Source organism: Brachycentrus maculatus, unplaced genomic scaffold (genome assembly GCF_059751285.1).
Source record: "Brachycentrus maculatus isolate JH-2025_06_01 unplaced genomic scaffold, ASM5975128v1 h1tg002296l, whole genome shotgun sequence".
Lineage (NCBI taxonomy): Eukaryota > Metazoa > Arthropoda > Insecta > Trichoptera > Brachycentridae > Brachycentrus > Brachycentrus maculatus.
In genome coordinates, this window is record NW_028282786.1 from 22,998 (window position 1) to 37,998 (window position 15,001).

A 15,001-nucleotide genomic window follows, 5' to 3' on the forward strand; every position below is an offset into this window, starting at 1 on the left:
CCGATTGGCCATTGCAAACGCGATAACCGCCTTGTCGGCGTTCCAGCCGGATTGAAAAGCTGCCGCGCCATACCGTTCGACAATGCGCTCAATCTCGGCCTTACTATTGCCGACAGAAACGCTAGTGTTTGCTGCAAACTTGCTCATACCACCCTCAATCTGCCCATGCTTTGGCAGGGATTGCCCCGCCGGTTTCAATCAATGCCAGCGCGCTCAGCCCTTTTTTCGTCAAAAGGGCGGGATGGTCGTGATAAGCAACATAACCAGCCTCATTTAGAGCGCGAACATCTACTGCGCTGCACTTGCCCAAATACAAGCGTCCGCCGTCACGCCGGGCATAGCTGTTGGCCAACGCCTTCTTTTGATTTTCAGTCATCATGCCGCCATCTCCGCATCAATCGCGTCCATAAGTCTGCGATACGGCCCACTGGTCATCGCGTCCGGGTTAGCCCGCCAGCGCGACACGGTTGACTGCGCCACCTTCGCGCGCTGGCAGATTTCCTTCATGGATAAGCCGACGTCAAATGCGCGGGCTTCCAGTATTTTGAGGCGTTCCGTTTTTTCCATATCCGCTATTTTACAGGCTGTTTTGCGCACGTCAAGCAAATAAATGCACATAATTTGCAAATCGACGCTTGACGTGCTTGCGCGGCGCGCCTATCAAGGGTGCAAGCAATGGAGATTGACCAATGGCAACTATGAACGAAATCCGCGCCACCCGCTTCCACAGCGAAACGGATCGCCGGGTTATCAATGAGGCCCGCGAATTGCAGCGCCGGATTGACCGTGCCGCGCCTTATGCGATTAGCGCTCGGCTTCGCAGGCTTGGCAAGTGGATGCACAGTCATCGGGCTAATGGCTTTCCGGCTGATCTGCAATGGTTTCTGGGTGAGTTCCGCGAGGCAATCAAGGTTGAGCTTTCGTTTGCAGAAAGCCGTATGGCGGTGCAATCATGAGCGCGCCTGTACCGGGAACGCATACGCCGGGGCCTTGGTCATTTGATGGCGGTCCAGAGAATCACATTGTTTGGGCCGGGCCCAATATGCGCATTTGTTTCATGGCGCATTCAAATGGTCGCACACCAAAGACAGACACTGCCAACGCCCGCCTGATCGCATCTGCCCCCGCATTGCTTGAGGCTCTGCAAGCCATCGTGAACAACGGCGGCACGGCAACTAACGCGATGCTGATTGACGCCCGCCAAGCAATCGCCAGCGCAACAGGTGAAGCATGAAATGCCCGCACTGCAAGGGAACCGGCGAGATTGAAACCACCGCCGCACATGTCGGCATGATGATCCTGATCGCCCGTGAATCCGCCAAGATGACGCAAGAGGAACTTGCCGCAAAGGTCGGTCGGTCACGTCCGCAGATCGCCAACATTAAAGGCGGTCGGTCCAGTTTTGACGTCAAGATGCTCTCCATTTTTGCAGAGGCATTAGGCGTTCCAGCAAAGGAACTTATCCCATGAGCAAGATCGGAAATCATGTTGTTGGTCTGCAAGAGCGGAGCGATTTCCGCTTTGGCTGGGAAAGCGCAGAACGGGGCGAACCTAAACCTATCTGGGCATGTCGCGTTCTTGCCGACATGGATCGGCTCCAAGCACAGCAATTAGGCTGGAACCAGTTTCATGAATTGGATCGCCAGTCATGACCCAAGAACAGACACCCGCGTTGAAGGCTTGTCCGTTTTGCGGGGGCGGATCAGCCCGGCCATACGTGCATCGCGATCCAGCACGCGGGGCGCTGTGGAGTTACCGCATCACATGCCCTTGCTGCAACACGGCAGGCCCATGCAAGCCAACTGAATCCGGCGCAATCGAAGCATGGGGCCATCGCACCCCTGACCCTGCTGTAGCTGGGCTGGTTGAGGCGTTGGAGTTAGCGCGCAACAGATTGCAGCGGACGGCTCTGGAAATGAACTTTGCAAGCCGCGAGCGTTTTGAATGCGGCGAGTGGGCACTCGAAGCAACCCAAGCCCTCGCAACATGGAGCGCACAATGACACAGACAGCCGATGAACTGCGTAAGACGGACCTTCAACAAAGGTTCCGCGAGGCCGTTGCCGCGATTCCATTTGTCGAACGCCGGATTAGCGCAGGCCAACAATTCAATTGCTACCAGAGTGCTAACAATTTCGAAGACGATGACCCTGCTGAATGGGAGTATCGTGTCGCAATCGGGCCGATTTCTGACTTCGCTTGGCTGCTTGATGTCACTGACGAGGCGAAGGCAAACCTGATTGAGTCCGCACTCAAACTTGCCGCGTTCACTGCGTTCGACCGCGCAATAGCAGCAGCGGAGGCAGGCGAATGAGCAAGCCGATTTTCCAAGAATTAGCTGCCTGGGTGCGGCGCTTGATGTGTCGCCATGAATGGAAGCGCAGTCCGTTTGTCAACATTCAGACTGGCGAACCATTCGGAACCCGCTGCGTCAAATGCTGGAAGGCAAAGCTATGACCCGCGCCCTATGGCTCGCCACCTTCGGCATGATCGCACTCGGAGAAACGCTATGATTTTAGGACCAACCATCCTTACCGCAGACGGCAGGTATTTCGACTTTCTCACACCTAGTGGGCCATTCACGATAAATGAACTCGCGCGCGGTTTGGCAAACACTTGCCGGTTCGGCGGGCAGTGCTCGCGTTACTATTCGGTCGCGGAACACTCGATTTATGTATCGCAGATCGTTGCGCCTGAATTTGCCGTGGCAGGCCTACTGCACGACGCCGCAGAAGCGTTCATCGGCGATATGCCAAAACCACTCAAAGAACTGCTGCTAGACTATAAAGAGGTCGAAGCGCGGGTGGAAGCTGTCTTGCTGCCAGCGTTTGGATTGTCGCCAAATCTGCCGCCAGAAATCAAGCACGCCGATAGAGTGATGCTGGCAACCGAGCAACTGCAACTCATGGAAAACCGCGACCGATGGAAGTGGACCGACCAGGTTGCGCCGCTCGATATGAAGCTGAAATGCCTGTCTCCCCAGCAAGCATATGATGCTTTCATTATGCGCGCAAACCAACTTGGCTTGGTCAGCGATGCGGAAAAGGCGGCAATTCAATGACCCGCGCCTTTTGCGCCGCATGGTATTGGATGATTGTCACTTTTGCGCTCGCAATGACGATCTTCGCAAGCCTGAACCTGCTTAACATCACGCAATGGCAGTCAGTGCAGGATGTTGTGAGAGATTTGGATAGCGTTATTTTGGGAACTGGAGAGTAACATGTCGACTGGATATACCGCAGCCGTAGTCGATGGCGAAGTTACCGAACTGTCAGATTTCGTTTGGCACCTTGCCCGTGGGATGGGCGCTCTGATTTCGATGCGCGACTTGCCGCATGACGCGCCAATTCCAGAGCGGTTTGAGTTGGGCGACTATGAGGCAAAGAGGCTGATTGAATTGCGGGTCGAGCGCGACCGGCTCAATGCCATGACTGCGCAGGAAGCTGCCGCAGCCGCACAAGCCGAAATTGACGAATGGGATGCCTCCGACAAAAAAGGTCGGGCCGATCACATTCTAAAAAGACAGCGCTATGATGCGATGATTGCCAAGGTTCAAGCTTGGGATCGTGCGCCAGAAGGGATTAAGCCCTTTGCCCTTGAGCAACTGCGCACAGGCCGTGATTTTGATTGTGGGCGTGAATACCGCATGTATCGCGAGCGACCAACTGCCGACGGCGAAGAATGGCGGCAGGGCAAATTGGCGGCGGTGTCGAAAGATATTTCATACCACACTGTCGAACAGGCAAAAGAAGTCGAGCGAGTTGACGCGCGCAACGCTTGGTTAGCCCAACTGCGCGCCAGTCTATCACAACCCGCCCTCGCATCCCGAGGCCAGTCCAATGACTAGCCGCACCCGCACGCAAGCTGCTTGCTTGGTATCGTCCATCGCTGATTTGCACGAACGCATTGGCAAACCGCTTGGCCGGTTTAGCGCAGGTGGTCACACCTATGACGGCGATCTGCCAAGCCCGCTGCGGTCAATACCGTGGATTGAGGACTATCCGCGCGAACCGCAGGGACGTGAAATTGAACTATCGCGCAATCACCTTGCCAGCCTGTCCGATGAACGGCGGGCGGAACTTCAGGAGGATTGGACATGACATTCGCTATTACAGGTGCCGCTATCGGCTGTCTCGTTTGGTCTGCGTTCTCGCTTTATGCGGCGTTCATTCCACCCTTGGGTCTCTGCTGGCGCAAGGCAGCTGCGGGCACTTTATGGTTTGCGATAATTGGCGCTGCCTTTGGCTGGCTGATTGGCGGTGCAGCATGACCCCCTATCCAGTCTGGCACACCGCCAAACCAACGCAACGGGACTATCGCGGGCTGTTGCCCATGCTGCCCGAACAATCGCGTTTCTGGACGCTGCGCCGGGAACGTAAGGAGCAAACGCGATGAACGACTTTGACCTTACCGCGTTAATCGACCGGCACAACATCAAAGCAATCTACCGGATCAAGGCGATGGATAGCTTTAGCGTCACGCTCGCGAGTGGAAACTTTGGCTTTGGCAAATCCGTATCGGAAGCCCTTGCCAATGCGGAAAAGCCCGATGCGCCGAACGTAATGGGGCCTGCTAATGACTAGTGAATTCCGCATAAAGCTATCCGCACTGGTCGCCAAAGAATTGACCGGCGACGCTGAGACAATCGCCTACGTGATTGAGCGGCTGACCGATACGCTTGGCCTTGCCATTGCCGTAAGTTGCCGGGGGGATGTGTCACAGGCCGACAACATGATGACTGGCGTTGACGGCTATCTTGCCGAATGCGTCGCTAACCATGCGAAGCTGGCGCGGTTTATGGTGCGCGGGAAAAGGTCGTGACTGACCGCCTTGGCATAGGTGGCAACGCGCCCCCGCCGCATGAGGCGTTGGCAATGGAAGCCGAACAGCTATTCGAGCTGGTATCGGGAAGCATTGCCTTGCCAGTCACAACCGATGAACAGGACGCGGCACTTGACGCATTGCTAGATGACGTGCGCGATCTGCAAAAGCTGGCGGACGAAAAGTGCGAAGCCGAATACCGCCCGCACAAGACCGCTGGCGATGCGGTGAAGGCGAATTACAAACCCGTCGCCACCCGGCTGGACGCTGCGAAAAAGGCATTGTCCGCGCACTTGACGCCGTATCGTGCTGCGAAAAAAGCCGCTGCCGATAAGGCCGCACGGGAATTGCTGGAAGCCGCCGCCGCAAAGCAACAAGCCGCGCAAGAAGTGTTGCGCCAGTCGGACGACCTAGAACAGCGGTTTGACGCCGAGCAAGCCCTAGAAGCGGCCTCTAGGCTATCAGCGTCTGCCAAACGGATCGAACGCGCCGCAACAGGCCTTAGAACGCAATCTGTGGCCATTGTGAACGACCACGCCGCGCTATTGAAGCATATCAAGGCCCACGATGCCGATACGTTGAAAGCATGGCTGGCAGAATACGCCCGTAAAGCCCTGCCAGCGTGCCTGCCGGGGTGCGAAATAAAACAGGAGAGTAAGGCGATATGAAAAGCGAGCATCATATCAAAGCCGCCAAAGCCCGTGCCGCCAGCATGACGCCGGAACGACGCCGGGAGATTGCCAGTATGGGCGGAAAAGCGCGTATGGCAAAGCGCAAAGAAAGTGCTTGCAATGCTGAAAGTGATGCGGCATGAGGTTGGGGCGGAAAGTACTTGGACTACTTCCCGCCCTTGCACCACGTTAGAGGCGTGATACCATGAAGCCATTACCTTCTATTTCCGCACTACGTCAAGTGCTGACTTACGACCCGGACAGCGGTAAACTGTTTTGGCGCGAACGTGATGCGGCGCTTTTCCGCTACCCTAAGCAGGCAAAAGATTGGAACTCTCGCAATGCGGGGCAAGAGGCCTATACGGCGGATTCTCACGGATACAGGCAAGGCTCTGTATTAGGCGTTCGAGTGTCTGCTCATAGGATTGCTTTTGCAATCTATCACGGTCGATGGGCGGATCTTCAGATAGACCACAAAAACGGCGATAGGTCGGACAATCGCATTACAAATCTCAGAGAGGTAACTGTGGCGGTCAATATGAGAAACCGCCTAAAATCCATCAAAAACACAAGCGGATTTACCGGTGTAATTTGGGTAAAGGCATTGTCAAAGTGGCGAGCGCAAATCCGAGTTGATGGACGGACGCGACATTTAGGTTACTTTTTTGATATCCATTTAGCAGCGGATGCGCGCAAGGCGGCTGAAGTTGCTTTCGGATTCGGTGCGGGCTGAGACGGGAACTACCCCCGTTGCAGGGTCCACCAAGAGCGGAACCCGAACTATGCCCAAAGTTGACGCAAGTTAGAGAGGCGAGAGCATGTTCACTGACACAATGAAGGCCGAACTGGTCAAGCCGCTAGACCCGGCGCATATCGTCAAGCCGTCCGGGAGTTTCGGCCCGAAAGGCGATTACATCGAGGGTTGGCATTGCATCAATGAATTGAACCGCGTGTTCGGTTTCGATGGCTGGTCCTACGCGATTGACTTGCGCCGCGATGCCTTGGACCGCGTTGAAGGCAAGGACCAATGGGCAGCGGCATACACTTGCATTTGCACCCTCAAAATCGGGCCGGTCACACGGCAGGACGTAGGGTTCGGCAGCGGCTTCGCTAAAGGCGTTGGCGATGCAATCGAGGGCGCGACTAAGGAGGCCGTCACTGATAGCCTGAAACGGGCCGCGCGGACGTTTGGCAACATATTCGGGCTGGCGCTCTATGACAAGTCGCGCGCCAATGTCTGTGCGCCAGTGCCGGTAAGTGTGGAACTGTTTCTGAACGGCCTTCGCGCGTCGTTCGATGATGGGACTACGGTTGACTACTGGACGACCAACTTCCCCGGCGTGCCAAAGGAATGGCGCGCTTACGTCATTGAGCAAAAAGAATTGATCAAGGCCGCGCAGAGCAATGTCGCTTTGCTGGCCGCTGGATAAGGACAGGACTAATGCAAATTATCTCAATCGCTGGCACGACCGGCAAAGACGCTGAATACAAACTACGCAATCCGGCGCAGAGATGTGCAGCACGTCCGTTGCGGTCAATGGTTTTGCCAATGGCGAAAAGACCACCACATGGTTTGATGTGACAAGCTGGGGCAAAGGCTCCGAGGGCTTGGCCCGCATTCTCCGCAAGGGCAGCAAGGTTGCTTGCTCCGGGGAACTGTCCACGCGCGAGCATAATGGCAAGACCTATTTGCAGGTCCGCACGAACGGCATCACGATTCAGGGAACGCCGGGCGGGGAAAGTGAACGCCGCGTTCCCGATGGCTCGCAAGGTTCACCGCCTGAAAAGCAAAGCTTCGCGGACGACCTGTCCGATGAAGTGCCCTTTGCCACGAATGAAGGCATTTACTGATCACAGTCAACGACCCTTCTCGCGGGCATAAGGCACGGTGGCGAGACCCTCCCTACAGGGTAAACCGTGAAGGATTTAGGCGATGCTACCACGCAAGATTGCCAAAGCGCCAAAGCGTTCTAGCCGGTGGCGTTCGCAGGCGCATCTATCGTTTGTCCGCTCGCATCATTGCTCAATTGAGGGGTGCAACGGTATGCCGATTGAGGCGGCGCACGTCCGCATGGAATCGGGCGCGGGCATGGGCCAGAAACCGCATGACTGGCAGGCTGTCAGCTTGTGTAAGGAATGCCACACGCGCCAGCATACTATCGGAGAGGCGACTTTCTGGGCTGGCACGCCAAGCGGTCCCTATGATCTCATCGAGGCGTTTTGCAAGGCGTCGCCACGGGCTGCTGAAATACGGGCGGCACGGGCTGGTTTGAGTGACGGCCAATGACTGCCACAGTCCGCCTTGTCGGCCCCCGCCAGCGCGATCATGCCAAGCAATTGATCGACACCGCCCCGGATGGGTACGTTATGCGGCTAGGCGAGGAAACGCGCAATATCCAGCAAAACGCGGCGCTGCACGGTTGGGTTACAGCCCTGCGCAAAGCCCTGCCCGATACGTTTGGGCAATTCTCGGTGGCGGATTGCAAGCTGCGCCTAATGAACGCCCTATCCAATGAAATGCGCTATCTGCCGGAACTCGAAGGCGGTGGCATGTTTCTGGCCGGGCAACGGACGCGGGATTTGAGCAAGTCTCAATTCGCCAATTTACTGACAATCGTTGACGCATATGCCGCGCGGCATGGTGTGGAATTGCCACGCTCGCCGGAATTTTGGGATGATCAAGCATGACAAAGGAAACCACCATGACCTTACCAGACGGCTTTGTCCCGCATGATGGCTTGGGCTGTCCAATCACTTCACCACCAGGCGGCATTTATATCATGCTGCGGTGTGGTGTGATGGGCTGGACTACCGATGAAGCGCGAGCGTGGAATTGGGATATCCGCCAAGGTGAATTTGCTGGCACGTCTACGTGTTATTTGAAGGATACCGACATCATCGCCTACCGCGTAGAGAATACCGCTTGACTTGCGGCAATATCCGGCGCATTGCTTGCGGGAAGGAGATTGAGCGATGGCGCGAATGATTTACCGCGAAGCTGAGGACGGATTGAGCCGCGAGGTATGGGAATTTTCTGACCGTTCCGACATTCTTTTGCTGCGTAGCTATAAGATAGAGCGGCGGGCGCAGGCTAAGGGGCGGTTTCAGTATGCTATTGCTCAGGATCGCTGGGAAGCAATAGACGAGCGGAAATATTATTCCGGGCTAGATCGACCACTGGCAATCCCAGAAGACGTAGTTCGCGAGGCTGCTGCATGGGCCGTTCCAATTCACATTGGCTGGTCCAATGATGAATCAGTAATCGGCAATATCGCAGTGGTGGCAGCATGACTTGGCGCGACAAACTCCGCCCGCGTGAAAAGGCGCGCGTTGCCGGGCTGGATGATGAAATCGAAGGGCTTCAGGCACAACTCGCAGTGCGTCAATTGGTTCGCCGCGCCATATCCGAAAAGGCCCGCAAGCGCGTAGTTAGGGATGATGTGTGATGGCTGACGTTGTAACAATCACTGGCGAGATCACATTCAGGGCTTGGGTCGCGCCAAGGGTCGCGCACGTCCTGATTGGCGATGTCGAGGCAAAGTTGCCAATCGAGAACATTGAACCCGCCGCGCTCGATGCTTTGGCCGCACAATGGCTTGCGCACCTATACGCTAGCGTTGGCCGGGGTTCGCCGTTCACGCAGGTAGGAGGCTCTAATGCCTGATAGTGAGACACCGAAAAGCAGTGTGATCGCTCGCACGTTTCTTGTGTTGGAGGGGGTACTTGCGTGGTGGCCCGGCGCTTGGATCGCGCTTGGTCTGTTTTTAGCAGAAATGGATATTCCAATCAGTGGTAAGATCGGGGCGCTCATTTTTGCTGCCTACTACGCATTGAAATTGATCACATGCACGCCGCTCTCACCAGTAAGGACCACCCCCATGCCTGATAGTGAACCTTGTGTATTTTGTGGCGGCAAGCAACGTCACTCGATGACATCGACTAGCTTCGGCGCGGCCCCAAGCTTTCAGGAATGGACGTGTATTCAATGCAAGTCGAACTACCGCAAGGATGATCGCGGTCAAGAAACTTGGCGCAGAAGCGGACACCCCCTCTCGTTCAAGGATCAAGGTCATGCCTGATAGTGAGGCACCTAGGTCCGTGTGCGGGACGTGTCATTGGTGGCTTGGCGCGGACAATGATCGCGGTCCTTGCAAGAGGTTCCCGCCGTCTATGTCAGTATCGGGAACCCGTTTGGCCAAATCTGTCATTGTGATGATGGATAATTGGTGCGGCGAACACCAGCAAAAGGATGCAGGGTGATGGCAGATGTAAACGATATTCCTGATGCAGAACTGCTTGGCAGGGCGGTGCGCAAATGCTCGCGCTTGGGCCGCAAGCCAAAGGTTCCGCGCTGGACCGTTGTGGCAGACAGGTTCTGCCTAGGTTCGACCTATGCAGCGCAGCTTTGCAGGCGCTTTGGCGTCGATCCAGAAGAAATGGTGCGACCATGACCGACCCGACATTCAAAGACCGCGCTGGGCTGGAGGCTTGGCTTCACAATGAACGGTCGCACTTCAATCATTTGCTGGCATTTGGCTATCCGCACCGAACGACAGAACAGCGGATCAATCGCGTTCGTGCAGCCCACGCCCATCTTATAGAGGAGACGCCGCATGGCCGATGAACACACGCTCCAATCCCGCCTACAAGCGATCATTCACGATGCAGCGAATGGCGTCCGTAGCGCCTTGGCGTTGACAGGCGAAGAAGCCGCTCACCTTGCCCGCCTACGCGCTGAGAATGAGGCGCTGCGGGAAGGGCTGGCACGGATCAAGCTTGAGGCGCTGACATGTGGTGCACCGGGACGCAGAACCGCAGCGCGGGGCCTGTCTCACATCACCCGGATTTGCATTGACGCAGGCGTGACCGAAAAGCTGGATGAACTTGAAGCCCACCAACTACTCGGAGAGACGAGATGACAGAGCCTAGCGAACTGGAACGGGTGGCGAGGGCGATGGTAGCTAACTCAACTGGCACCCGCGATCCTGACAGGCTTGTTCCTGCGCCACGTGGTCAATCTGGCCTTGTGCCGCTCTGGCGAAACTATGAACACCTCGCCCGCGCCGCCCTATCCGCCATGCCCGACCCGCTGGCGATGGCTAAGGCTATGCAGGAGCGGTGTGCGGCGGTGCTTCGTGAGCATATCAGCGAGGTCGATGCCGATAATCGATATTGGGGAGGTCCACATAAACGGGAGATGTGGACAGCAGAAGAATGCTTGGAAGCAATCCTCGCAGGCGTGACCGAAAAGCTGGATGAACTTGAAGCCCACCAACTACTCGGAGAGACGAGATGACAGAGCCTAGCGAACTGGAACGGGTGGCGAGGGCGATGGTAGCTAACTCAACTGGCACCCGCGATCCTGACAGGCTTGTTCCTGCGCCACGTGGTCAATCTGGCCTTGTGCCGCTCTGGCGAAACTATGAACACCTCGCCCGCGCCGCCCTATCCGCCATGCCCGACCCGCTGGCGATGGCTAAGGCTATGCAGGAGCGGTGTGCGGCGGTGCTTCGTGAGCATATCAGCGAGGTCGATGCCGATAATCGATATTGGGGAGGTCCACATAAACGGGAGATGTGGACAGCAGAAGAATGCTTGGAAGCAATCCTCGCAGGCGTGACCGAAAAGCTGGATGAACTTGAAGCCCACCAACTACTCGGAGAGACGAGATGACAGAGCCTAGCGAACTGGAACGGGTGGCGAGGGCGATGGTAGCTAACTCAACTGGCACCCGCGATCCTGACAGGCTTGTTCCTGCGCCACGTGGTCAATCTGGCCTTGTGCCGCTCTGGCGAAACTATGAACACCTCGCCCGCGCCGCCCTATCCGCCATGCCCGACCCGCTGGCGATGGCCAAGGCTATCGAGCCGGTACTGCACTGGTACCAAAGCGACGAACACGACCCGCGCCCATTGGCAGACATTCTCGCCGATATAGTTGCTGACCTGCAAAGCGACCGGGTCATTGCGATAAAAACCCGCGCCTTGGTCAAAGCGGCGGATTGGCTGTCTGTCCACGCTCAAACATCGGGTGGCACAGCCGGTTCAGACGCAAAGCTGATTGAGGCAATCCACCAATATGGGCGCGTCCGAAGCGCAATCGACCCCGCGACGCTGGAGGTGAACCATGCCACTGACTGACGAACAACTGGCGCACATCGCCATGCACCGCCGTATCGGAATGGCGGAAGGGTTGCTGAAAGGATGGATGCACGTCGATGGAAAAGACCAAGCGCACCTTGATCAATGCAGAAAAGTGACGCGCGAGTTTTTGAAGGAGCCAAAGCAATGACCGACCTTATATCACGAGAGGCGGCGATTGAGGCGCTGAAACAGCATCCTGAATATGACGGCTATGACTTCGGCCCCGGTCTTGCATTCGCGGTAGACTTGCTATCCAGTCTGCCTAGTGTGGATGAACGGGATGAAATGTAGCAGCCTTCCACTGCATGGGCCGTTCTAGACCGGCTCTGGGATCGCAGTCACCGGACCTTCCCCGGATTTTCGGCGCGGCGGGCGACCCCGCCAATACCGCGCGCTAGTCTCAAACAGACGCAAGCGACTGAGTGGACTGCCTCAATCCGTATGACACAATAAGACGGGTAGGGCAATGCTTGACATCGGCGCGGGAATGGATAGTTTGACCAGACATTGCAGTGTAGCTCAGTGGTAGAGCTGGCCCCTCATAAGGGCGTCGTCGCTTTCCTCACCATGCCGGGTTAGTCCAAAGGTAGAGACAGCGGACTTAAAATCCGTCCAGCGCCGGTTCAACCCCGGCACCCGGCACCACCCTTGACACCCCGCGCGGATTCCGTAAGGTAACTGCGCTGCGAAAAGGGACAGTCGGCTTGCAGAGCGGTATTGTGCGAGTAATCGCAATCAGCGCGAACTTGGTCCGATTTGATGTAAACCCGCAAGGGGGAACCGACCCGCCGGAAACTCATCAACCGGCTCGCAGCAAATGGCGGAACGATCCAAGGGCGCGCTACTTCCACCCCTAAAGGGAGCGCCCTACCCTACCGTCTCAGCCCAAGCCCGCACACCATCAACGCTCGCCTTGCATGAGCCATAGGCCGACCGTAGCGACAGATACCCATCCAGCATAAGCAGATCGCGCCGGTCCTGCGTTTCGGCTGTCCCGTCGCGTTCTGGCAAATCAGGTGCAGGCGGTAGCGGGGCGCAAGTGAGATACTGCGCCGGGGGTACTGCAATTCGCACTGGTTTTTGCGTACAGGCGGATAGTGCGAGGCTGGCGCAAACCAGCCCCACAACTATGGATTGACGCGCGGTCATGCTGTCAGTTTCTCGCGCAACAGATAGCCTTCAAGGGACCAAATCTTGTTGCGGGCATTATCGCGGGCAATCTTGCGACCAATGGCTTGATCGAAGTTTTCCGGCGAAGCGGCGGCACTCTCGCCAGTGACAATGTAACCATTGCGCAAAGTCAGTGCGCAGACAGTCATGGTCGTTCCGGCAAACACATGGTATTGCTCTGACACAATCGTGGAATCGATCAGGTCAGGGGTGAGGCGCGGGGCGTTCAAACCCTTTGCCTGAATTTCAGCTTCAATCTGTGCTTCATCCTTGGACATAGTATTATCCTTCAATCATGCCACTGAACCCCGTGGCCGGGATCACTTCAAAGCCTTCAAACCATCGCGCAACGGATCATCCGACTTTTCAGCCGCATTACGCGCCGCATCATTGCCAGCCTCAATTGTGGCACTGGTCGAAGCACTGGCACTTGCAGCGGCTTCTGCACCGGCCTGCGTGGCAATGCTGACAGCCTGCGATACGTCCGCCTCATGCTCTCGCACGATAGACCTGTCATAGATTGCCTTGACGCCCCATAGGAGCGCGAAGGCTGCAAAAATGGCACCCAAGTACGCGAACAGCTTGGCGACGGGCTGTGGCACCCCTCCTAGGACAAGTTTGGCGATAAGCCATGTCATTGCATCACATCCTTTCCAGTCAAACCAAATTCCGACAGGTCTAGGGTAACCCAGCGCCCCTCAATGCCAGCGATAGCGTAGTCGCCTTCATCCTTTGGGCAGCGTTCACCGCCTGAATCGAGATAGCAGACAACCGGATATTCAAGCCCCAAGTGGTCAATGAATATGCCTAGATCGTGATTGATCATCTCTATGCGGGTGTCGGTCACATCGAATCTCCCGGCGCTGGCGCTACGTTAATCGGATCGTCCGGCTTGCCAGATGCCGCGTTGTCGTCCCGAACCTTGCCACCCGATGACGAGCCAATCCAGAAACCAACGGCAAGCAGGCTGAAATTCTGCCAAGTGCCAATGACGTTGCCTTTGGTCACTTCATCGTCCGACCAGCCGAGTACATAGCCGCTAACCGCCGCAAAGCCAAGCAGGACAAAGCCGGTTACAGCGACCACTACGCGCAGGTGCGGGATTGAGGCTGTCATCGCATCGCCTTGGCAAGTTTTTCGTGGTAACTGAATTTGCGATACCCGGCCCCATTGTAACCGGACGCGAACGCGCGGCACGTCTCTGGATTAGTTGAGAGCGCCTTGAACGCCCCCGCAAGCCGGTTGTGCTGAATATACCTTACCAACCCTTCATAATGCCCGGCTTCGCTCTCACGCATTGACCACGCGAAGTCGATAGCAGACGGATAGCCCAAGTCTTTCCACCACCAGCCCATGATTTGAAACTTGCCCCACGAACAACTTTCGATTGCCCAGCCCGGTGCATACATTGCCGCTTCGCAAAGCTTTTCCCAACTGTCATTGCGCCCGTCGCCATCCGCGTCCAGCGTGTAACCGCCCGGCTTGGGATTGCTGATCAATGGCAAATTCAATTGCAGGCGCTTCCAAAAGTGATGCCGCTCCCAAAGTATCTTGGGATGCCCGCTATCCAGAAACCCGCCGCCGCTGCTTTCCACCGCCGCAACCGCGCGCAGCCGCTTTAGATCGCCGCCGATACGCCCAGCAAAGGCGCTCAATTCGGTATCGGTAACGGCGGGCGCGTTCTTGTTGCCGAACGCATTGTAAAAGGCTTCCCGCGTGGCAGGCCCGCCATTGCCGTCAACGGTCAAGCCCGCGCCTTTGGTATTGAGCCAAGTTTGCAGCGCTGCTACTTTCGTGTTCATTGCGGCACCTCCAAAGTGCAAGGCGTATCCAGCCTAAGCTTGGCCTCAGCCTGTTTTATCGCCATCGCGGAACAGCCCATGAAACGACGGTGTTGCGGCAAATGGTCCTCTAGCTTAGTCGCGCGGCGTTCCAGCGCCGTCACGTCCTTTGCAATCGCAGTCAGGTTCGCCGTCGCGCCGGAATGCCCCATGTACCATGCTACTCCCATGCCGACTACGGCAATCAGGTTCTTGCTGATCCACGTCTCTTGCTTTTGCGCCGTCATCGAGCAACTCGCGCACGATAATGTGCAAGCCTATCGCGCCAAGCGTCAATAACAGCAGTTTTTCCCACATTGTGCGCGCCCCAAGCAAATAGACAAGCGACTTGCCCCCATCCAAGCCAGCCTAGAGTA

The 15,001-nt window shown here is 56.6% G+C and overlaps 1 protein-coding gene and 1 non-coding gene across 2 annotated transcripts; both read left to right on the plus strand.

Moving 5' to 3' along the window:
• Positions 1 to 6,324: 6,324 nt before the first annotated feature.
• Positions 6,325 to 6,921, plus strand: LOC148298256 (uncharacterized). Its single transcript, XM_088277008.1, has one exon. It carries the CDS (start codon positions 6,325 to 6,327, stop codon positions 6,919 to 6,921), a length of 597 nt encoding a protein of 198 aa, XP_088133134.1.
• A 5,282-nt stretch (positions 6,922 to 12,203) lies between these two features.
• Positions 12,204 to 12,276, plus strand: TRNAL-UAA (transfer RNA leucine (anticodon UAA)). The gene has a single exon. It is a non-coding gene; the product is annotated as a tRNA-Leu (tRNA).
• The last annotated feature ends 2,725 nt before the right edge of the window (positions 12,277 to 15,001 follow it).